A 22,997-nucleotide genomic window follows, 5' to 3' on the forward strand; every position below is an offset into this window, starting at 1 on the left:
ATTTATATTATTCTAAATAACTAAAAACTTAATAGGAGCTATATAAAATAAATTTGTATGACTTTATTGAATTAATTGATTGACTTATTTGTGTTGTTAAAATTAATTTCATTTTAAAATAAATTAAGGTTAACAAACAAACAAATAAAGTTGTGTTAATTAGTAGAAATAAAAAATTTAATAATTTATATTAACACAATAAGAACAAAGTAGAAATAAAATGAGTTTAAAAACTACTTATGAGGACTTGTATAATATTTTAAACTCTCAAGGCATTAATTAATTTAAAAGCAACTAATAGACAAAACTTAATATTAGCACAAATGAAAACAATCTGAGCACTTAAAACGAATCAGATTAAAACACTCAACAATAGTAGAATTACAGCAATAAGCTTTCAATACCTAATACAAATAAATTTAACAGAAATTCGTTTGGAATTGATGAAATATTTTATTCATATTAAAAGAGATTCTAAAATGTATTTTATTTGATAGAGCAAAAGCTAAATTTTTTAAAACACCAAGTTTTCTCATTTAGGTCTTTGCAAATCAAGGATGCTTTAAGGTAGAATAAAGAATAACAAAATAGCATGCATGAATAATCTAATATATAGTGTAACAGCACAAATCAAAACGGTGAATCCGAACAATTTAAGCTGTAGATAATTAGAAAAGAGATATGTAAAGAAAATTTAATAACAGAAAAGCAAGCGTTTGAATAAAATATTTTGACGAAATTGAAGGAATTTTATAACCATTTTGTCTTTTTGTGTAAATAAGATTTAGACATTATTGAAGTCGAATAGAAAGTCTTAAAAAAATATTTCTCTGTAAAGGCAGATTCTGAAAAATTGAAGATGATTGTAGTTAGCTTAACTAACTAAATTATTAGTGAGAATTTTTTAATTTACAATAATCTGCTTAAATACAAATTTCTCGTTGAGGCTAATGAGTTTTTATAAAAATAAATATTGTTTAGAAAAAAACTGCAGGAAATGATTGCTGATAAAAACCAGATCTTGAATTCTATAATTTTGTATTTAATTAACTTTTCTAGATCAGCTTTTTTATTTGAGAAGGAATAATCTGAAAAAATAATTGTTTAGAAGCTGCAGTACTACAAACAGCTAGAGTAATAAATCTAGCAAGTTGTTAAACAACAATCAATATCACAATCATAAAATATATTAGATTCTTAGACAAACTATATGGGTAATGCATAGAAAGCTTAACAATATTGTAATGCTTAACTAGATATATGTAACACTGAGAATAATGTATAAAATAATTTAGAATCTCAGCTAATAAATGATATTAATAGCGAATACTAAAAAGAAAAAAATAAGAAATAATGTAATAACAAATAAGCATAATAATAGGATAATAATATGGTTTAATCTTATCAATGCCAGTCACTTTCACCTAGAGTTCTTTAAAATAACTCTTAACGCCCATCCCTCTTTTTTAAGTAAATAAAAAATGAGAAAAACATTAGCGATAATTATGATTTATATTCGCTGGCAAATAATTCTGAAAATCAAAAGCAAAAATAAGATATGAGATGCAATTAAAACTTTTCAAATTTAAATGATTAACTATCAAAGATTTTCTTTGATGAAAATTAGAGTAACCAAAATTGCATGCTCTAGTAAGATAATTTAATGAAGTAGGGCAGAAGTTAAAGTCTGTACAATTAAAAGGCTTAATAAGAGCCGTTTAATAACTAAATTGAAGAAATATTTGATTAAAACATTTTAAACAATACCTATAAAAAACAATAAAATATAAAATTTTAAACTTAAAATTCAGGTCATGAGAATTTTTCATTGTCACCTATTTCTTCTAGTAGCAGGTCTTTTCTAAAGCTACCCAAACTTTAGCAACCTCTTTAAATTTTAAATTCTTTTGTAAAAAAAATAAATGATAATTCATAGAATGAGTCTCCTTAGACAATACATAATAATTTTAATAAAAGAGAAAGTTTAGTACATACTAATGAATCAGAATCTTTTATTGGTAATTAATAAACTAATTTGAGTGAAATTTAGACAAGCAAAAGTATTAATTTTGATAATTAGATTTATTATTAAAATGAACAAAGTAACCTTAAAGGTGGCAACCCTTCTAGCTCAAAGGATTTTAAAAGTAGTTTGCAGCATAAAGAGCTTTATTTTTCTAATCAGAGTTTTTAACAAACATAAGCTTCTTCCACACCTTCCATTTCAAAAAGCGAATACTTCTTTTCTATTTAAAGCTAATTAAAAAAAACAGATTTAATAAATAGCAAAGACTTTAGACGCTTAACATTTACAGCTTCTAACCACTATAAAAAAAAATGGAAAATTTAATAAAAGTGTAACTTTGACGATTACTCACAGTTAGATTGTTAATATCATCACCTCGCCTGTCAATAAATTTTAAATTCAATAGAAATTTTAAATGATAAAAAAATTTTTTTGGAAAAAATGTATACAAACTTGATAAAAACTAATTCTTACATTTCTTAATCAATAAAATCTTATCTCTAACAAATACCAAACAAAGTAAGAAAGAATTCTTATGCAAAATCAATTTAATCTTTTCAAAATATTAATGCTTCGTAACAAAATGCTACTAATGAGAGTAAATTAAATACTCCTGTTTAAGATTGTAGCATTATAATTAAAGTTAATTAAATGAACAATAAAGCATAAATAAATCAAAATAACTCAGACACTCCTTCAAGAGCAATATAAAATAAACCTTATTCCAATTTGCAAGTCATTTAAAAATCTTTTTCCAATTCTGTTATAAAAATGTAAGCAAACAGTGATTCTAACTCAAAATAAAATAAAATAAAAACAAATTAGGCCAAGCTTATTAACTTAGCTGTGGTAACGACCCCAAAAAGTAATTCTAGATAAAGGCAACCAGGTGTGTAAAACTGCCTAAGTTTAGTTAATTAAAGCGAAAGTCCTTTCTTCTCTAAAAGTTTTACCAAAAAATTAAATGAGGAAATTTTACAATAAAGCAACTTAAAAAAGTTCAGTGATGAAACGTTCTTAGAACAAAAAACTAACGAAAAATAATAATCGTTATTGATAACTAAAAGCAATTCAGTTTTACTTAAAAAACATTCAGACACTCTAATCTCTGAATCATAATCTGTTCATCAAACAAATTCACCAAATACCATAAAAAGTTTAAAAGATAAATTGATAAGAATTAAAACGATTTTTGATAAATAACCGCCACCTCCTCCTACTATATAACAAAAATAAAAACAATTTTAAAATTAGTAATTAAAAAACAATTAGGTATAGTAGCAACATATGTCAATTGATGATCTAATTGAGCCTTTAATCTTTAAATAAAATATATTTAACACTTAAGAATTGCCTCTACAATAAAATGATTAACATTTTAAAAAACGATAACAATCACCAAATAGCCTAATGAAGTCTGCTACAACTAATTCAATTGAGTAAATCAACTCATTTAGCAAGAATTCTCCCAATTAGAGAATTTAATTTATATTTTTAAAAGAGCCAAACAACAAATTGAATTAAGGCTAGAAAGAAGCTAGCTAAGATATAAGAGTCTAAGCCTAAAATGGATAGTCCTCAACTCCTAGAAACCTAAATAATAATATGATGAATTTCTATAGTAATGCAAATGCCAACAATAGTAGTTTAAAGCTTTAAAACTATAAAAGTAGTTTACAAAATTTATAAATTTCACCATATCCAGTTAAAAAGTAAAAAAATGAAATTTATAACAACCTTTAACCTAAAAACACTAAAAATGATTCATTAATAATTAGTAGACAGTTTTCAGAAAATAGTATTCAAAAAATGAGTGCTAAAAACTACTTAGATATTTCATACATACAAATGAATAGCTAAAATAATAACTTAAAAGATGATAACGAAGCATTCAAAGATTAGAAGTTTAACTAAAATTTTAGAAATAAGCTCTAGATTTTTAATAAAAAATTAAACAATTAAAATATTAAATGAGTGTTAAATATGTTAAATTACTAGTTATTTTTCTTATACTTAGCAAAATTATAAATTTAACTAAAAATTGTTAAATGATCTATTTTTTTATAATTTAATTTAAGAAATTATTAATTAATTAAATTACTGTAGTTATTCACAAAGTCTTTCATACCATAAAAATTAAGCTATTTCAAATTATTTGTTATAAGAATGTGAAGTTATTTCTTTAATTTTAGGAGATGGTTGACCTTAAAATATGGGGAATTATATTAATTAAAATTTCTAAAATATTTCTATGAATAAAATATAATTTTTAATCATTTATTTTGCTTGTAAAAAGTTACTTTTCACTTTTTATTAAATTTTCAAAATTTTTTTATGAATAAATTGAGACTTTTACTATTTATTCTACTTATAAGAGTTAGCTTTTTATATTATTAGAGAGCAAAATATAAATAACATGATTTTAATTTTGAATTTAAATATTTTAAAAAAATTAATTTATTACTTTTTTACTATTAAAAAATAAATTTGAAGGAGTTCAATACATTGAATAAAGAATAATAATTTTATATTAAATTTGTTGAAATTTGAGGTAATTTGATAAAAGCATTATTTTTTTTTTTCAAAGTTAATACCAATTCAAAATTTTTTGTAGAGAAGTAAGCAGAAAAATAAATGACTGAATTAAACACTCCTGAAAAAAATTATAACCTATTTAGTGAAATAATATTTGAAGGAGAAGATAAAATAAAGGCATTAGAACTACTTGTAAATAAAAGAAAAATATAAATATAAAATTTAGATCCATGTATGCCTCTTTCAGCATACATCAGCGAAGATTAAGTTCTTGAATATGTGAGTAAAATTTAATCAATTTAAAAGCTGATAATAATAATTTTTTCAAAAGATGAGCACTGGGAAAACCCTGATTAAGTCATGAAATAGGTGAATGATCATGTAGTAGTTTTTGATTATTCAAATGCCAAATCAAAAAACAAAAACATTAAGAATAAGGAGTATTTTAGTTTTTTTAAAATGAATTAATTTATGAGTAATTTATTTGAAATACAAAAATAAGTTAAAGTAAAGAAAGATATAATGTAATCTACAAAGAAGCAGAGAGGGAAATAAAAACTCAACCTTAAAGAGCTAAGAGTGGAATACCAAAGAGGAAAATAGTAAATGCGGAATAATAAAATTTGGCAAAGCGCTTTTGAAGAAAGTAAAAAAGTAAAACAAAAGATAGTTTTAAAAGAATGGATCGATCATCTAATTAATAATAATATCAAAACATTTTAAATGAAAAATTAAGTTATAAAATATAAATAGATTTATCTATAATAAAGTGTATGTAATTAGTTGCTTAGCTAAAAACTAACATTCTACCTATAAATTTAATTTTTATTTTGATTCATTATGCTTTTATAATAGTAGTAAGATAAAGAATATAAATTCATTACATACTTTATAAATTATTTATTTATTAATTCAATCATTTAACAAGTTCCTCTGACTTGTACACCTTCATTTAGAGTATGATCAAAATATCTACAGTTAGTTAGATTACACCACACATTGTAAATTATAATGGAGCACTTTTGTAGATAAAGTAAATTGTCTTACTAAAATCACCCAAAAACCACGATCCGATCAATCCATAGCTAATACCACTTGCATTTTGATTTTAATAATTTTTAATCATTTAAGGGAATCCAAGGGTAGCCTTTTATAAAAAAAAATATGAATTTCGATTTTTGTATGATTAATAATTAATAATTTATTTACTTCAATCATTGCACTGATCATTCCTATTATCTAAACAGCTGCATAATTATGGACAAACATAAGTGTTACGAGAGTGAAAAAAACTGTAAAAGTGATTACAGATTCAACTTTTATTATATTATTTAACAAATGCTTATCTCTACTAATAAAAATTAAATATATTTACCGTAAGATCTGATATCTTACCATCTCCAAAATTTATTCCAAAACTTAGCTGAGGCAAGTCCTCCATCTAATTAAGGTTAAGTTATTGATGTTTATCACAAATTTTTAAAATATAAATTAATACCTCTGTATTCAATAGACTTGTTTGCTTTATTCTAATTTGAAACTTTGATACACTATGCAAGCAAGATAAACTAATCATTTAAAAAATATGTTTTCTAGTTAATATTTGACAATAAAATTTTACTTAAGTAACAATCATAAGTAGTGATTAGAAGAGTAAAGGAGTTTCATATCTCTCTCCAAACCTATAGTAAATGAATTTATAAAGTAAAATATTAAATTTTGAATATTTATTTAGGTTTTTTTACCAAAATAAAACTCTCAAAATATTTGCAAATAGGAGGATAGCGCAAACATCTATACTAAAATTACCAATTGACTATTCTGTCTTAATTTTAGAATATTAAGAGTAATACCCATAAACAGGGCCAAATACCATCACTTAATTTTTAAAAACCAATTATAAATGATAGAACAATCTATATCATATTTACATATATCTACGAGTGAATCCATTTATTTATTTACTTATTTATTTCTTGTTTTACCTAATAAAAAAATTTGTATTTAATCTATCTAAATCTTTTTTATAAACAAAATTAATAACAAACACGTATTATTCCAGTCATAAAGATATTTACTTGCACTTTTACATTATTTTATAAATAAATAAAAAATATTTTATAATTTAGCATTTAACAGAAAATTTGTTTTAATATATTTTTTTGTTAATTTCCTTTAATATTTACAAAAAATTTTAGACAAATGAAGGTTTGCATTGACTTGAAAGAATTTTTTAGGATTTTATTTAATTAGAAAACAAAAAATCAAATTAAATTATTTTTTCAGATTTTATTTTTAATAAATATATTTTAATTAAATGAGATGTTTTTTTAAATATTTATTTTAAATAGATATATTTTTTTATATATTGGTAAATGAAAAATAGTTAAGCAAACATAAAAGCGAAATAAATACCAATCAATAAAACTTGCAAAAAGAAAAGTAAGTATCAATATAGTTCTATCTAAAATTAGTAACTTGAAATAATTTAATTATGATTATTTTTTTAGCTATTAAAAAATTGTAATTATAATTTTATCCAATAAAAAGAAGGATAGATAATTTCTAACTTTAGAATTATTTCCAAAATTTATATTATTATAAAAATAGATTAATAAAAAGTACTTTTCTGCTTTAATTAAAACAACTAGAAATCAATAAATTTTATCTAAATCAAAATTGGCCTCTAGAATATTGTTAAATGCTACTAATTAGAAAAAATAATTTAATTTTGGCCTAGAATATTAATTTAATCATAACAGTATGTATTTATGATAAATATTAATAGGTTTTACTATCTATCTCTTAAAGCCAAATATGTTAATCATAAAAAATGAAATAAAATTTATATGTTTTCCAATAATAACTTTTACTATTTATAATATTTTTAATGATGCTCTATCCAAATTCACTTATATAAATGTTATTTTTATGTTGAATAAACTGAAAATTGTGGATAATTTGCTTATTCTTTTGAATATTTTTTTTTCTGATAAGGCTAGTTAGATTTATATTCTTTAAAAAAAAGTAACCTGTTTCACTATTATTATTGATTTAATTTATATTAGCTTTCACAAAATTTATAAAAAGTCATGTATTGATTGACTAATGAAAATGAAAATGAACAGACTTATGAATATCTTAATATATTGGTGAAAATAAAGGCAAACGTAAAATCAATAAATTGTAAAATATAGATTGATTGATTGATAGATAGATTGAGTAGGCACTAATTGATAATCATATAAATATTTACTTTTTAATAAAATAAAGAAAATTAAGAGTCTTGTAAGGTAATTAATTAAATTTAAGTAATTGAAAAAAATGCAAGTACAAGATTAGCAGCTTAAAATTGAAAATTTAGCTCATGCATAGTAAGAATAAAACTCGAAATAAGTGTAATTCAATTAATAAAATTGGAATCCTCATCAATCTAGTGATATTGAAACGGCAAACACTACTTTGAAAAGCAATAACCTTAATAATGGATAGAATTCTCCTGGCGGAATGCAATTAGAGTCATCAACAAGCTAAGTAATTCCCTAAGATTTAACTTAATAGAAAAATGATTCTATTGAAATCGAATAAAACTCTTCGAAAGGTATACAAATAAGTGTAAGAGATAGTAAAAATGAATAATATTCGCCTAATAGGAGTATTTTGTTGTTAAAATAATCCTCTATTTTAAGTTCTTCTTAGTAAGCAAACTCTGGAAAACAAGTTTTGTAAGGAGAAGGGATGGAGACAAATTCTCCAACTAGAAGTATAAGATCATCTAAATCAAATCGTTCTAGCATTCTTACAATAAAACAAACTAATAGTAACAGATCATCGATGGAATAAGAATTGAAAACGGGAAATAGTCTGTATGAAAAAAAGAGAGCTAGATATTGCTATATTAAAAATTGGGAAGACAAGCGTATTTAAGTAACATCAATTTTTAATAATATTTATTGCAATATAAGCGAGAATCTTGTAAAGATTGCAAGTCAAAGTCATTAGTTTATAGATACCTTCCTTACATTTTTAAAAGAAACATAAATACAAATGGCTCAATTTGCTAAATCTCCTCTAACTCAGCTGGGATAAGCATATAGCTATTCTCCATAAATAAACAATGTGAGCTATTCCTCAATAAATAAGATTTTTAAATAAATTTCAAGTTTGGAAAGCACTGTAGGCTTAAATAGTCAACAGTTATCTGCTTACATAGATTAGAGCATTATTCGTCCCTACCTATTGTCAGATAAGAAAAACTTTACCTAAAAATTTGAAGCATTTCAAACTACTTTAAAAGAAAAACAATCAAGGTAAGCAAAATTTTTGTGATTTTTGTTAAATTTTATTTAATTGATGGATTAAGCAATTTTAATTATCAATTTATATTTTTAAATTTAATTCGATAATAATGTTGAGAGCTTTAAATGCTTAAAGCTATAAAATTTAAACAGTAAGAGAAAATTCAATTTTCTGGCTAACCAAATCTTCTTATTTAATTTAAAAATATATCTGACTGATGATTACCGCTGCTATTTTTTAAATATCCTTTGATATTTTTTGAAAATTGATTATAACCATCGAATAATATTTCTTTTATTAAAAATAGAATCCATAAATTAGCGAAAATAGCTGTGAGCACATACGATGAATTTACAAATAGCTTTAAGGAAATGAATTAACTATAGCTCAAAGGAAAAGATTCAAAAAAAGATTTTTACTATCAAGAACTCTTATACATGCATCATGCAAATGAACATTTTGAAAATTTAAGAGAATTTGGTCTTTATGTATTTAGATTTGTAGAAGAATTAGAATAGTTGTAACTAAACAGAATAAACAATATAAACTAAGCTCTTACACTTTATGTGTAAAAAAGGTCATAAATGATAGATGGAATAGAGAATTCGAATTATATACTTTAAATGTTAAATTAAGTGCAATCAGAAATGCAGAAAAACGTGATAAATATAGAATAGCTTTTATAACCCGAGTAAGCTAATTATATTAAAAAATGTTATTCTAAAGACGAAATAGATATGTAAATTTTGAAATAGTTTGCTATGGATTTCCAATTAAAAACACCAGGGGAAAAAAATCTTGTAATTAAAGAATTTACAGCCTAGCAGATAGAAAAAGAAAATAATCCAAAAAAGGAATGGAGAGATTGTTCTATTATTTTAACTGTAGACAACTATTTGATAATCTCCCCTGGGTTACTTGATTCATTTTCAAAGCCTAATTCCACAATATATTTACCACTTTCTAAAGCCATTTTTAATAAAGAATAAATGATCGTCACCATAGTTGAGACAACCAAAAAGCTCTTTTGGAAATCAAAAAAATCTTACAATTTTAAAATTTAACATGAATTCGATGCTAATGAAATAACTTCATTTTTATAAGATAACTCTCACGTATTCAATTAAAAAAGTAAAGAAGCAATAAATAGCCCTCCAGAAATAATTACCCTCTCAAACAACCAATAAAAATGATATTATTTAAAGTATTAATAACAGTTATCAATAAATAAGTATTATAAAAATAATGCTATGACATTATTAGTTAAATTAAAATAAAAAGGTATTTTAAAAAGTATACTATAATAACAGAAGTCAAATTTGACCTACCTAATAAAAATATAAAAAGAGGAAAATATCAATTTCCCATAATAATAAACCAATTAACAAATCCAAAATAAATTAAATAAATAAATAATTAACAGTAAAAATAAATCAAAAATAAAATTAATTTTTTCTCAATTGAAGCCAATATAAATAATTAAATAAATAAAAATGTAAATAATAAAAATTATTAAATTTATTGAAAAAAGTATTTTAAGTATATATATACGTCTGCCTTCATTATTAGTATTCTAAAAAACAAAAGAGATTTAAAAAAATATCAGGAAATTTCTAAATTGATACAAATAAACTATTTTTGATGGAAATTTATAATTTTTTAATTGTGCTAGATAAAAGTTGATATAAAAAATTAAATTGAATAATCAATTATTTTCATAAAAAAATGAAATATAATTTGGATAAATCGATTTTAAAAATTAATCTTTAATAATTGGAGTTAATTTTATATTTAACAAATTATTTTAAAATTTAAAATAACAACATATTATTAAAATCGGAATAATTAAAAATAATCTTGAAAGAAATCATTTCTTGTCAACAATATTATGTATTTCGATTTTTATTTAAATTATTGATACATAAATATTTGAAATCAAATAAATACTTGTTTAATCAGTTTGCAGTCAAATTATTTTTCAATTAAAAATAATTTTGGAAGAAATAAATGGTTGTCAAATATACAAATTTATTTGGATTTCTAATTATATGATTGATAATATATACATATTTGAACTCAAATGCTTGCTTACTTTATCAGTTTTAAGTCAAATTATTTATTTTTCAATTTTTCAATTTTGAGATTTTTTTATTAAATTTTTTGCAGATGACTTGTAATAAAAAATATATAAAAATCACATAATTTTGAAATTGCTGGCAAATCCTGTACGTTAAGCATATGGATTTTAATTTTTTAAGAATTTAGTATCCTCCTTAGTTTATAATAAACCTTTTGGCATAAATCCAGCCAATTCGTCTAAATATTCTCTAAGTAATCTTTCTTTTTCTAATCTAATTAGCTCGTCCTTATAGCTCTTTAACTCTTCGTTCTTTCTGGCTTCTTCTAATTCTCTTTCTCTTTCTTCTCTATACATTTCTAGTTTCTCTTGCCATAATCTTTCGACCTTTAAAAAAAATATTTAATATATCTTCATATTTTAATAATTATTTTACTTCTTTTTTATGATCAATTTCTTTCATTCTGCGTCTTTGAGCAGATAATTATTCTAGTTTTTCATCCTAGGCATACTTCTCCATCATCTTTTCTCTGAATTATTGTTCCATTCTTTTTTCTTCTGCAAGCTACCTTTCTTTATCGTATTTATGTTGTCTTTCAGCTTCTTAAAGTTCTTATTTAGTTCTTTTAAAATATTATATTGATTAATATTAAATTACTAAAAATCTTAATTTACCTTTCTCTCTTTTCTCTTTCTTCACGATCTTTTCTACGTTCCTAAGCTTCAAATTCTTCTTTGTATAACTCCATTCTAAGATCTTCGATTAATTCTTTTTCCTTTCTTCTTCTTTCTTCTTCAGCTTTAAGTCTTTCAAAAATGATGGCTTTTTGAGCTTCTAACTCTTCTCTTTTCTTTTTGATTTCTTATTGCATTTGTTCTTTTTGTTCAAAGAATTTCTTGTATTTAGCATTTTCAAGCTATTCATTAATCTTTTCTTAAGCTTTTCTTTCAGCTTTTTCTTAAAGAGCTTCAACCATATCTTGATAATTTCTCTTCTTTTTAAGCTTGTCTGATTCATAGGCCCTTTAAAATTAAGTATTTTTTTAGATATGTTCATTAAATAAAATATTTTATTTGAAAATTTTTTATGGTTTTCACTTCTTATACTTAGTCTATAGCTTAAATAAATCAGTAGACTATGTATTATCAGTAAAATAACCATATATCTATCATTCTTATAATATGATTTGTGTAAAGAATGAATTAATTTTAGTTACATTTTATCTTCATTAATGATATTTTATACTATAGCATTGACTTAATCCTTTTCTAATAAGTATTGTTGATGAGCTTCTTCAGCAGCTTGTCTCTTTTCAAGCATTTATTATTGTAAAACCTATGATTGTTTTGGAAAATAAATTAATCAGTGAATTGAAATTAATAGATAGAGCTTGTTTTCAGCAAAAGTTGCAAAAAGAAAAAGAGGAGATTATAAATTTGCTTTGTTATTTGATAATAAGTAAAAGCTTTTTCTAAAAATTTACAAATCTTCCTTGCATTCTTTGCTCGTTCAGAATTCTTTCCTTTTCAGCTTCGTAACGCTTTTCTTCTTCGCATTTTCTTAAAATATTTTCTTCAAGCTCTGCTTCTACTTTCTATTTATGATAAAAAATAATTTTTAAATGCACTTCATTTTATAATGTTGGCAGTTATACAAGATTCAAATGAGCTTATATATAAACTCATTATACATCTTAAGATTGCCTAATAAGTAAACACATTTAATTACCTTGGTTTAAAACTTTCTTAATTAATTTTCAGCAATTTAACGAGTTCTTTCTTTGTTAACTTAGGCCATTCTAATCTTTTCTTTTAACAATTTTAATTCTTCAGATTCTTCATAAATTTTTTAAATTTCTCTTTATTTGGCTTCATCATCAAGTTTTCTTCTTTAAAGCTCTCTAGCAAGAGCATCTTCGATTTCATGTCTTTAATAATGCTATTAATTGAAGTAAGTATCATTTGCAATAAATTAACGCTGAGTAACAGCGGGGTGTTGCTATGGCTTATAGCTAGTCTATGTTTATTTAGGATACATTTTATCTTTTTGTATTAACTTTTTAATAATTATTCCTTAATATTATAATGAATTATAATTAATTTCAAAAAAATTAATGACTTAAGAATTCAATTTATTTATTTATTTGTTTATTCATTTATTTGATTTTTTATCATCAATATGTATGCGTATAGATTGTTTTTTCTTCATACAAAATATTAATAAACATATAACACATTTATTTTTCTTTATTTCTTGTATCTAATGTTTGAAATTCTTGTAAATTGTTTAGACTATGAATTTATGCATCTATGTATGTATGTATAGTAGGCTAGAGACAAACAAAGTGAACAAAAATTTATAATTTTTTATTAGTTTATTAATATCAAAAACTGAAGGCATAATTTACCATATAAATAATATCCACTTATTTGTTTTTTTTCTTTTAAAGAAATAATTATTCAAAAATAACTCTTTATATTTATAATATTTTAAGCAGTTTCTTTTTATAGCATTATCTTTATTTAATTATTTTAATTAGTAAAATATTTTAAGTTAAAATTAAATACAAACTTAATATATAAATTATTGATTTATTGAGGTGCTCTTTAAAAATTAAATTATCTTATTAGCATATTTTTATAATTTTTGAAATAAAAAATTTTAAGATATATTTTTATCTTTCTTAATAATTATTTATTTATTGAAGATAATTTTTTTATTTCAACAAATTTTTTGATGATATGAAACAGTCTTTAAGAATATAGTATAAAAATATGTTAATTTAGAATTTTAATAAAAGAAATCTGAAATTACTTGAAGATAAAATATAAAATATTTAATTTAATAACTAAAAATGTAAAATGATTAAAAAAGAAATTAAATTCAAATTAATAAATTAATATTTTTCAATTTAATTTCGAATTTATTGATATTAAATTTAACTTAAATATTCGAAAGTAAAAATTGATTTAAATAACAATTCTATAATTTATTTAAATAGCCACAATTTTAGATAATTTTGTGAATAAACAATTTTTAAATTTGGATAATATATTTTTTTTTAAATATTAGAAATACAAATTTAAGATTAAGCTCTCTTTTATTGGATAAGTTTATGCTTTTTAGAAAATAATCTAGGGTGATAATTTTTAATAAAAATTTGGTTTCTAAATTATTTTAAAACGTAAAGATACTTTTAAAATTCTTTGAAAATTAGAATTTAAAGATCTTAAGTACCTAATTTACAGTTAAAATCAAAAACATACATTTAAAGTTTAAATATAATTTTAAAACAAAATGTTCTCTATATTTATAATGAATATTCATTTTATACCTTAATAAATAAATTTATTAGATTTTAATTATTTTTTTTGTGTCATTATTACAATTGTAGATTATTTATTATAAAAATATTTTTAAAAACTTTCTAAGAATATGTAAATTCATCAAATTAAATGAAGACTTTTTTTGAAAAAAAAATAAAAATTGTGTGTTTTTTTTATATTAAATATGAAAAGCCGAGTGGCGCAATGGTAGCGCAGCAGACTTCTAATCTGAAGGTTGTGGGTTCGAGTCCCACCTTGGTTGCCATTTTTTATCTTAAATTAAATTTATTTAAATAGAGCATAATCAATTTTAATGCATAAATTAAATTTCAGATTTAATTTACTGAAGTAATAAATTGTAAAAAAATTTCATTGATTGATTCAAAATTAACTTTCACCAGATAATAAAAATCTTTTAAATATTATCAAAAAACGAAATTATTTAAAATATTTTTTTTTAAATTTTTAAAAACTTAATAACTGAAAATCATATTTAAGATTTTTAGTAAATAAATAGTAAGATTAAAAATCTAAGGTTGTTTTTTTTCATCAAAAACTTCAAGTAAATTAATCTATTTTGATGTGTAACATAAACCCAGAATGTAATTTGAATAAAAGATATTTAAGAAATCCAAATTTTTTGAAGAAAATATAAATACTAATCAAACCATATAAAAAAAAATCTTTCATTATAAAATATCTAGATAAAAATTGAGAATTTGTTTATAAGCGATTATTAATCTTAATTGAAAATTTATAATTGCTGTGTAAATAGATAGATAAAAAATAATCCAAGTCTTTTTTAAATGTATTTTTATTTTTAGCTAATGTAATCTAGTCTAATGAAGAAGAGTAAATATCAAAATTTACCATCGCTATTTACTTGATTAATTAGCAAAACATAAAAATTCATACAGGAAATCTTTGTTGGGAAATTCTATTAAACTAAAGTAAATTGAAATATTAGCCTTGAAATTTTTACATAAAAATAAGTGATTAATAAACAAATTATTAATTTAATTTAACTTTTTAGAACTTAAAGTAATAACAAAATATTTAATAGATGAAAAGTAAATAGTCTAATGAGGACTAAGATGATGAATCTCATAAACAGTTATATTAAAAAATCAATAAATTTACTTTGCGGATTAATGATAGTGCTATTGAGCAATCATATTAAGCAAAGGAAAAAGAGCTTCTTAGACATTAAGTCTATTTAATAGCCTTGATTTTTCAGATAGGCTTCATATTAAATTTTATAACGCACATTATATAGGGTATGACTGCTATTGAATTTACTATTGATTTCTTAGTTAATTTAAGTCTTTTCTGCTTAATTCTTTGCAATAAAATTCAACGTCTGATTAGATTTCACCATTACGCTTTTTTAATTAACTAAGTAGTAATGGTTGCAGTAACATTTTACAATGTAATGTCTTAATAGAATTATGAATCTCAGGAATATAGCGCTGAGTTTCAATATTTCTATCTGGGTGCTATATTATATGGCCTAGTCCTAGGATATAGTTTTTTATATAGATTAGCTATTTTGATGATCACTACATTTCTCTATTTAGGACTTGCTCTATCAGATAGCAAAAATTAAAAGCCACTAATAGCTGTAATTATTTTAAGCAATTTGGTGCTTTACCTCAACAAAACTTATTAAGATGAAAAAGAAAAGCGATTGTTTTATATAGCAAATCAGAGAATTAGTTTTTGGAATAATATAATTTAGAATGTACTACCTATAAATATGATAGTTGTTAAGTATGACGAAGAATTCTCAAGAGTCAAACTTGAAACATCAAATTGTATGACATAAAAGAATTTAGGGATAATAGACGATGAAAGTTTACAAGATTTTTTAGAAAAAACGAAGTTAGAAGTTCAAACTAAAACTTCAAGCACACATAATAGCGAAAGTACGTTGCTTACTAACGGGAACAGTCCATACTATAATTCTAAAATTCAAACTAGTGGCTTATAGCAAATGCAAATATAAAGAACCCTTTCAAAGTATAAAGTTAAGTAATCTCAAAGCTTATCTTAACCAGATCCACATATCTTTCAAACTCCTACGTTGAAACCTTAGACAACATTTAACCAACAATAGCCTACTTAAACATTTAGATAGAGCTTGACAAATAGCCCTTAATAAAAATAGTAAGTAGTGCACAGTCAAGCAAAACAGCTTACTTTGAAGTAATTGGTCAAAGAAGAAATTTTGCTAAAAATCAAAAATCAAAAAAATTCTTAAAGCGAAGCAGAAAAAGATAGATTCAACTCTCAGCGTCATTCATTCATCAATTAAAATAATGATAATAGATACTAAACTTATAATGGAGAATATCAAAAATCAATAAACAGTGAAATACAAAAGTTTGGTTTGCGTATTTACACATTCACGATGATAGGATATTATGCGCTTATTTGTTTTGAGAATGAATCTTATAAAGAGAAATACTCGAATTCAAAAACAAAATTTAAAGTTCTCAAATATTTGTTCAGATGTACGATTACAAAAAGCATCAAAAAATTAATTACCTAAAATGAAATGATAGATTAATTTTTATCATCATTTGAATCATTCAAAAAGATTACATTTTAAAAAAGTTAATAACTTACACAAAAATAAAGTACCTTTAATACACCACACGAAAATTAAAACCAGCACACCCCAGCTTAAAAATAAAATTAATTTGAAACACAGCAATCATACCATAACAATACTACAAACTATGACATACCTTCACTTACTCATTTAAACAAAGACTTCAAAAATAATCTAAATACAAAAAACATTTTCATGTCTGAAAATAATTTTGATGATACTATTGCTTAAAACAATATAATTTAAAATGGTGATCATACTAAATCTGCTTTTAACATTGACAATATTAACAAGGATAAAAGCAACAACAGTAATAAGCTAAGCAATAGTATCATAGTGAAACCTTAAGAATTTTTAACACACTTGAAAGACTAAATATAGGAAATTCAACTAAATTTCTCGAATATAATGCACTTATTTGGATAAAAAAAAAGGACCGAATACATCATCAGTGAGATTTCTATTTAAGATTTTTTAAAAAGAATCTAATAAAAGTTTAAAAATTAATTTAAAAGATAAAAAATTAACTTTACACATACAGTAATAACATCATTTGATGAGCAAAAGGATTTAATTTTAAAGTAGGATGAAAGAAGATTGTTTTAAATAATCAACAATTTAATTTATAATGCTATCGAATATAATAATTATAACTTCACTTCTGATGATCACAGATTTATAAAAATAGAAGTTACTTCCACTCAATCAGAACCAAATCATTTGAATATTAAAATTACAAATTCCACTTAATTTCTCAGAGAAAACCAATTATAGCAAGAAAATTCTTTATTTTCAGAACCTAATTGCTTATACTTGAGTACAAGAAACGATTTAATGCTTAAGTTTTACAAAATTTACAATTAATTCAAAATTGGGTTGAGAACAACAAGAAAATTAGTAAAGTAAATTGGTCCTTTCGACGATTTAAAGTTGATGAGAACAAGTGAAGAATGTATAGTTTCTTTTACGATTTACAAAAATATTGAAATTCTAAAAAAAGATGTGCAAATTACTCTAGGCAGCAATCTTAAGAATTAAATACAGCACAATATAAATATATCAGCTAACAATTAAATTACTTTAGCCAATAATATTCTAAATTATTAGTCTCATTCAACTGAAAATCAATTTATATCAACTAAATAAACTTCTAAAATATTTAGCAACAATCGTAATGAAATTATATAGTTGGATAAAAATTTGCATTTAGGCGATAACTCATTGACTAGTCAAGATTATATTTAAGAATTAAGAAACCTCTCTGAATTTAATAGTGCTCTAGATTTCAATAATTTTAAAACCAAATAAAATTTATTTAACGAAGATAATCTAATCAATTTAAAAAAAATTCACTAAAGTGTATCTTGAAAATATTCTTGTAAATAACATTCAAATTTGTTATGTAACTCTACACCTTGAAAAATTTACTCTTTCTCACTTATAAATAAACTTAATCTCATATTATATATAAATATATATAAATCTTATGCTTTTATGTTAATAAATCATAAATCTAATTTATTAACTAACTTATCTATTCATTTCATTTCATTTGAATTAATTAGATTTTAATTTTATTTTTTTGATTAATAGATTAAATTAATTTGATTAAGAACAAGTTTTAAATTTTTGAAAAAACTTTTTTTATTAGTCTTTATTTATTAGAAAAACAAAACTATTTTATGAAAATATGAAATTAAATAAACAATTTTAGTTAGATTTTAGCAAAAAATAGTAAACTAAACATTTTTTAAATTATATTAAATTTTTTCTCTAACAAAGAGCTTTTCTCAATTCTCAAATAATGAAAAATATTAAAAGTGTTTAGATTTAGTTTAATTAAAAAAATATTTTGTAAATTAGTGGAAAACTACATAAACTCAATCTAATATATCTTTTAAGTCATTTAAATAGTTTTTACTTGTTAATAAAAAAATAAAATTGATAATTCTAGTTTTTTTTTATTGTTTTGATTATTATTTTATATTACAAAATATTTTATTCCAAATAATTTAAATTGTGTATATCATATATCTAATGATAAATTAGCTAATTAAATAAGTTATTGATTCACCTAACAAAGTATTATTTTTTATTTAAATAATTTAAAATTAAGTTTTTTAACGAATAATCTTTTGAAGATTTATTGTTTAGGTATTTTTTATTAATTAAATATTGGAATATTTTATCATAGTGTGAGCCTCCATAATACTTATTTGATTTTATTTTTTAAATTTGCAAACTTCATGGCTTAGGAATATTAGAAAAGAGATAAAATTAATGTTAAACTAAAAATTTAATAAAATATTTATTTTCTACAATATTAACTAACATATTTGCAAATAAATCTAAAATAAAGAGCTATTAATAAATTAATCATTTTTAGCTTTGAACAATTTTATTAATTTTTAAAAGTAAAATACTACATAGATACAAATATCCTTTCATTCATCCTCCATTGACTAAGTTATTCATTAATAATAGTCCATTTCTGTTTTAATCATTCTTTTTAAATTATTAAATCTATTTAACATTTCATCGTAACATTTAAAAGACTCATTCATGATATCTTTGGTACGTTTTTAAGCTTTTTCTAAACAAGTGTTGAACTCAAGATTAAAATCATCCATTTATTTGTTTACAAATTTATCAGCTTTTTCTATTCCTTGATGGCATTTATGAATACATTAATTAACTTAAGCAGTGCTTTTAAATATATCATCGTAACAGTGATTATACATGCATTTATGGATTTTATAATCAAAGGATAGATATTCTCTATTAATAAATCTCTTGAAGTCATCAAGCTTCTTATTATATTCTCTAATTATATCACCAGCGATCATCTTTTCTTAATCTGTTAGTATAAAGTCATCTTATTTATTGAACAAATTTTAAGTATGGCTTTCAGGATTTTTAATCCAGTACTCAAATTTCTAATGAGCTGAACTGAACTCTTTATCACGAACTTATTACTTTGTATCTTATTTGAATGACATTTCTTTTATTTGAACAGTTTTAAAGATTTAATAATTTAAAAAGTTTTAGTCAGATATTTTTTATTAAATTAAATGGATATTTGATTCTTTCTAGAAATCTACAATTATCTACAATTAATAAATAATAAATTTGGTTATAATTAAATAAAAATAAATGCATGACAAACTTATTCTATTTCTCAAAATTAAAATCTTATAAAATAAAATAAAACAAATAGTATCAGATATTTTTTAATACAAAGCTATTTGAGGTTTGTTGTTTTTGTTAATATTTCTGATTTAATAAAATAAAGTGGAATTCATTTTAAATAAATGAATTTATCTTTTGTATTTAATCTAATAATTTATGCAGTATTTAATAAATATATCTATTAACTCTATTATTTACCACATTATTTAAGAGGAATTTTCTATCTAAATTAATCTTAAATATCGAAGTAGGACTTTAAGCTATAAAATAAAATTAATGGATTAATTTTAAATAATAAATAATTTAAAAAATTAGTGATTAAATAAGAAATAGATCTAATGAGAATTATGAGGTAAATGTTAAAATTAATACAACTTCAATAAGTTAATTAAAATAATACAACTGTTTATTTAAATAGCATTAATGCTTAGAATTAAAATATTTAATTATAAAAGATTAAACATTAAAATATGTGTAACAAAACTAAATGATTAAAATACGTTTTACAAGCTTATATAGCTTAATATCTTAGAAAATATATACAATCTGATATATAAAAGAGAATGTATAAAGGATTTTATATTAAAAATATAAATAAAATGTAGTCAGATCATTAAAAAATATATAACTCATCCAATAAGCAAATCTAAATATATTTTAACTTAAACCAATGCTACTTGATAAGATGTCACACAATTTATTTTTATATTTAATGATTAATCTAAAATCATATTATCAAAGCACAATACTTTATTTATCCCTTAAATTTATAAATAGTAAACTTTAATGTTAAATAGAAACATTTAACTAAGATGTTTAATATACTTTTAAAATAATATTATATTTTTAAAAATATTAAATATGAAGTGATACTAGATACTTGCTTATGTTGTAATAAATATGAACCATTAGCTTAAAAATTTAATTATTTTAGCGATGCTATCTTTAAATTAAAAATGTCAATAAATATAATATTGTTAAGATTATAATAATAAATATATTTTTAAAAATGAGTAATACATAATTGATAGTAATCATGTTAATCTAATGATGACTTATAAGTATTAATAAATAAATAAATAAAATAAGAAGTAAATATCTTTTAATATTAGATGCAAAAATTATATTATTATAAATTCAATTAATTAATAGCATTTAATTTACAATCAAAAACATTTATATATTAATACATATTAAATTAAATATAAGAAATATATTTTATAGTAAATTTAGTTTTATTCATTAGATATTATTATCATTATTAATTAGTTTCATAGTATAATTAATAAGAGTTTCATCTTCAATATTTTAATCTTCCTTTATAGCTTATTAAATTAAATCTAATTATTCTTAATTAATTTCTTCGAGCATTTCATTTATAAATTATTGAGAAAGCTTATTTTACTAGATATAATGCTTTAATTGAATAACTTATAATTTTATTATTTTTCTTTGCCTTATCTTATTTCTCATTTCTTTTTCCTAAAGTGCCTAAAGTGATTATACCAAAGATTATTCCAAGTTTTAAATTTTCTTGTTAGTATTATCATATTACTCCTATCTGAGTAAATAAGTTTCTATGAAAAGCCTCTTTTCTAGAGAATCATTTGGATTTCCTGTGATATCCATTGCATTGTAAGCTCTTTAAATAATTTCAGACATATTATCAGGTACTTTTGTTTAGTATGAGCAATAGCAAAAAAAAGTTAGCCAATCTATTTTTTTTTATATATTATTTTCGTTTCTTTAAATTTATTTATATAATTAATTTTTTTCTTTTTATTAATTATTTTGTTCTCTCATCTGTTTTTCTTGTTTTTTGAAAGCATTTAAATTAATATATTTAAATTTCTAATAATTTTCTTCTACTTAATTATTTGTTTAAACAAATCTTTGTTCTGTGTCCAGCTCATAATATATTAGTTCTGGTGTGTTTTGATTATAAACATCGAACTTTGAAAGAATTATCATATAAGTATTTTTCATATTATAATGATAATCATGTACATCATTTATTAATAATTTTGATGAATAATATTGAGTCCTTGCTTTAAATTCTTTTTTATTTTACCCTTACATTTCTAAACCTACATTAATATTTTTTGCTGAACATAACACATCAACCATACATTTAATTAGTCTATTTTCTTTTTAATAAATTGGTTCATACTATTAAAAATTGGTTAATTGAAATTTATTATTCTAGTTATTTTCTAAATTTAGGAGGGTATTAATAAAATCATTGAGAAGTACTTGATCTGAAAAGAGAAACTTAAATGCTTAGTCTTCTTTTGGATCAGCAAAAAAATGTTTCTTTTTTGCCTTTTCTTTATAACTCATTTTTCTTTGTAATTTATAATTTATGATAATATATTTTTATTATTTCAAATACAATTAAACCCCACTCTTAAATTATAAAAAAGTCACTCTAATATTTGATATTCAAATTTATTTATCTGTTATTAACTTGTTTAGCTATCTTCCTATATCTATGCTTTTCATGATTTAACACAAAACAAAAAAAGTAATTAAAAAATACACAAAAACAAAAGATTTTTGTGATTAAATTAAAAGAATTAGATTATTTACTGTCTGAAAATATAAAAAGTAATAATTTTTTTTAGAAATTTAGAAAAAAAATTATAATAAATAAAAAATACACAAAGACAAAATATTTGTGTGAGTAAATTGAAAGAAATAGCTTATTTACTATTTTAAAATATAAAAAGTAAATATTTAGAAAAAAAATTTATTTTGTTAATCCTAAAATATAAGTTAAATTCAATTTAAATCTAAATTAATTTCCCTCTTTCTAATAAATAAAATATCTTTTTCTAAAAATTAATTTGTTTTTTTATTAAATTGAATTAAATATTCAAATCATCACTGAAATAAATAATTAAATTTCAATTATTGTACTTTTCTTTTTT

At 21.6% G+C, this 22,997-nt stretch overlaps 8 protein-coding genes across 8 annotated transcripts; 4 read left to right on the plus strand and 4 right to left on the minus strand. All coding sequences in view use genetic code 6, as the record gives it.

The window, feature by feature from the left end:
* Positions 1-220: 220 nt before the first annotated feature.
* On the plus strand, positions 221-4,000 carry TTHERM_00338070 (hypothetical protein; the record flags this gene model as incomplete). Its single annotated transcript, XM_001017573.1, has 1 exon — positions 221-4,000. The coding sequence occupies one exon, from the start codon at positions 221-223 to the stop codon at positions 3,998-4,000; it is 3,780 nt and encodes a 1,259-aa protein (XP_001017573.1).
* A 660-nt stretch (positions 4,001-4,660) lies between these two features.
* On the plus strand, positions 4,661-5,202 carry TTHERM_00338080 (hypothetical protein; the record flags this gene model as incomplete). The annotated part of the gene is made up of 3 exons (XM_001017574.2): positions 4,661-4,844; positions 4,893-5,001; positions 5,064-5,202. 3 exons carry the CDS (start codon positions 4,661-4,663, stop codon positions 5,200-5,202), a joined length of 432 nt encoding a protein of 143 aa, XP_001017574.2.
* A 275-nt stretch (positions 5,203-5,477) lies between these two features.
* On the minus strand, positions 5,478-6,514 carry TTHERM_00338090 (PQ loop protein; the record flags this gene model as incomplete). The annotated part of the gene is made up of 7 exons (XM_001017575.2): positions 5,478-5,708; positions 5,771-5,877; positions 5,937-6,002; positions 6,060-6,129; positions 6,183-6,243; positions 6,307-6,439; positions 6,493-6,514. 7 exons carry the CDS (start codon positions 6,512-6,514, stop codon positions 5,478-5,480), a joined length of 690 nt encoding a protein of 229 aa, XP_001017575.2.
* Positions 6,515-7,885: 1,371 nt separating this feature from the next.
* On the plus strand, positions 7,886-10,053 carry TTHERM_00338100 (hypothetical protein; the record flags this gene model as incomplete). The annotated part of the gene is made up of 2 exons (XM_001017576.1): positions 7,886-8,871; positions 9,168-10,053. The coding sequence occupies 2 exons, from the start codon at positions 7,886-7,888 to the stop codon at positions 10,051-10,053; spliced, it is 1,872 nt and encodes a 623-aa protein (XP_001017576.1).
* Positions 10,054-11,054: 1,001 nt separating this feature from the next.
* On the minus strand, positions 11,055-13,068 carry TTHERM_00338110 (tumor suppressor mitostatin protein; the record flags this gene model as incomplete). The annotated part of the gene is made up of 6 exons (XM_001017577.2): positions 12,667-13,068; positions 12,422-12,532; positions 12,155-12,273; positions 11,613-11,960; positions 11,374-11,560; positions 11,055-11,324 (listed from the first exon to the last, which is right to left on the minus strand). Exons 1-6 carry the CDS (start codon positions 12,973-12,975, stop codon positions 11,055-11,057), a joined length of 1,344 nt encoding a protein of 447 aa, XP_001017577.1. The 5' UTR covers positions 12,976-13,068.
* A 2,475-nt stretch (positions 13,069-15,543) lies between these two features.
* TTHERM_00338140 (transmembrane protein, putative) lies at positions 15,544-18,246 on the plus strand (the record flags this gene model as incomplete). The annotated part of the gene is made up of 1 exon (XM_001017579.2): positions 15,544-18,246. The coding sequence occupies one exon, from the start codon at positions 15,544-15,546 to the stop codon at positions 18,244-18,246; it is 2,703 nt and encodes a 900-aa protein (XP_001017579.2).
* Positions 18,247-19,349: 1,103 nt separating this feature from the next.
* On the minus strand, positions 19,350-19,916 carry TTHERM_00338150 (hypothetical protein; the record flags this gene model as incomplete). The annotated part of the gene is made up of 1 exon (XM_001017580.2): positions 19,350-19,916. The coding sequence occupies exon 1, from the start codon at positions 19,875-19,877 to the stop codon at positions 19,350-19,352; it is 528 nt and encodes a 175-aa protein (XP_001017580.1). The 5' UTR covers positions 19,878-19,916.
* A 1,390-nt stretch (positions 19,917-21,306) lies between these two features.
* On the minus strand, positions 21,307-22,428 carry TTHERM_00338160 (PD-(D/E)XK nuclease family transposase; the record flags this gene model as incomplete). The annotated part of the gene is made up of 1 exon (XM_001017581.3): positions 21,307-22,428. Exon 1 carries the CDS (start codon positions 22,405-22,407, stop codon positions 21,307-21,309), a length of 1,101 nt encoding a protein of 366 aa, XP_001017581.1. The 5' UTR covers positions 22,408-22,428.
* Positions 22,429-22,997: the final 569 nt, after the last annotated feature.

The sequence above is a fragment of the Tetrahymena thermophila genome (genome assembly GCF_000189635.1).
Source record: "Tetrahymena thermophila SB210 genomic scaffold scf_8254610, whole genome shotgun sequence".
Taxonomy (NCBI): domain Eukaryota; phylum Ciliophora; class Oligohymenophorea; order Hymenostomatida; family Tetrahymenidae; genus Tetrahymena; species Tetrahymena thermophila.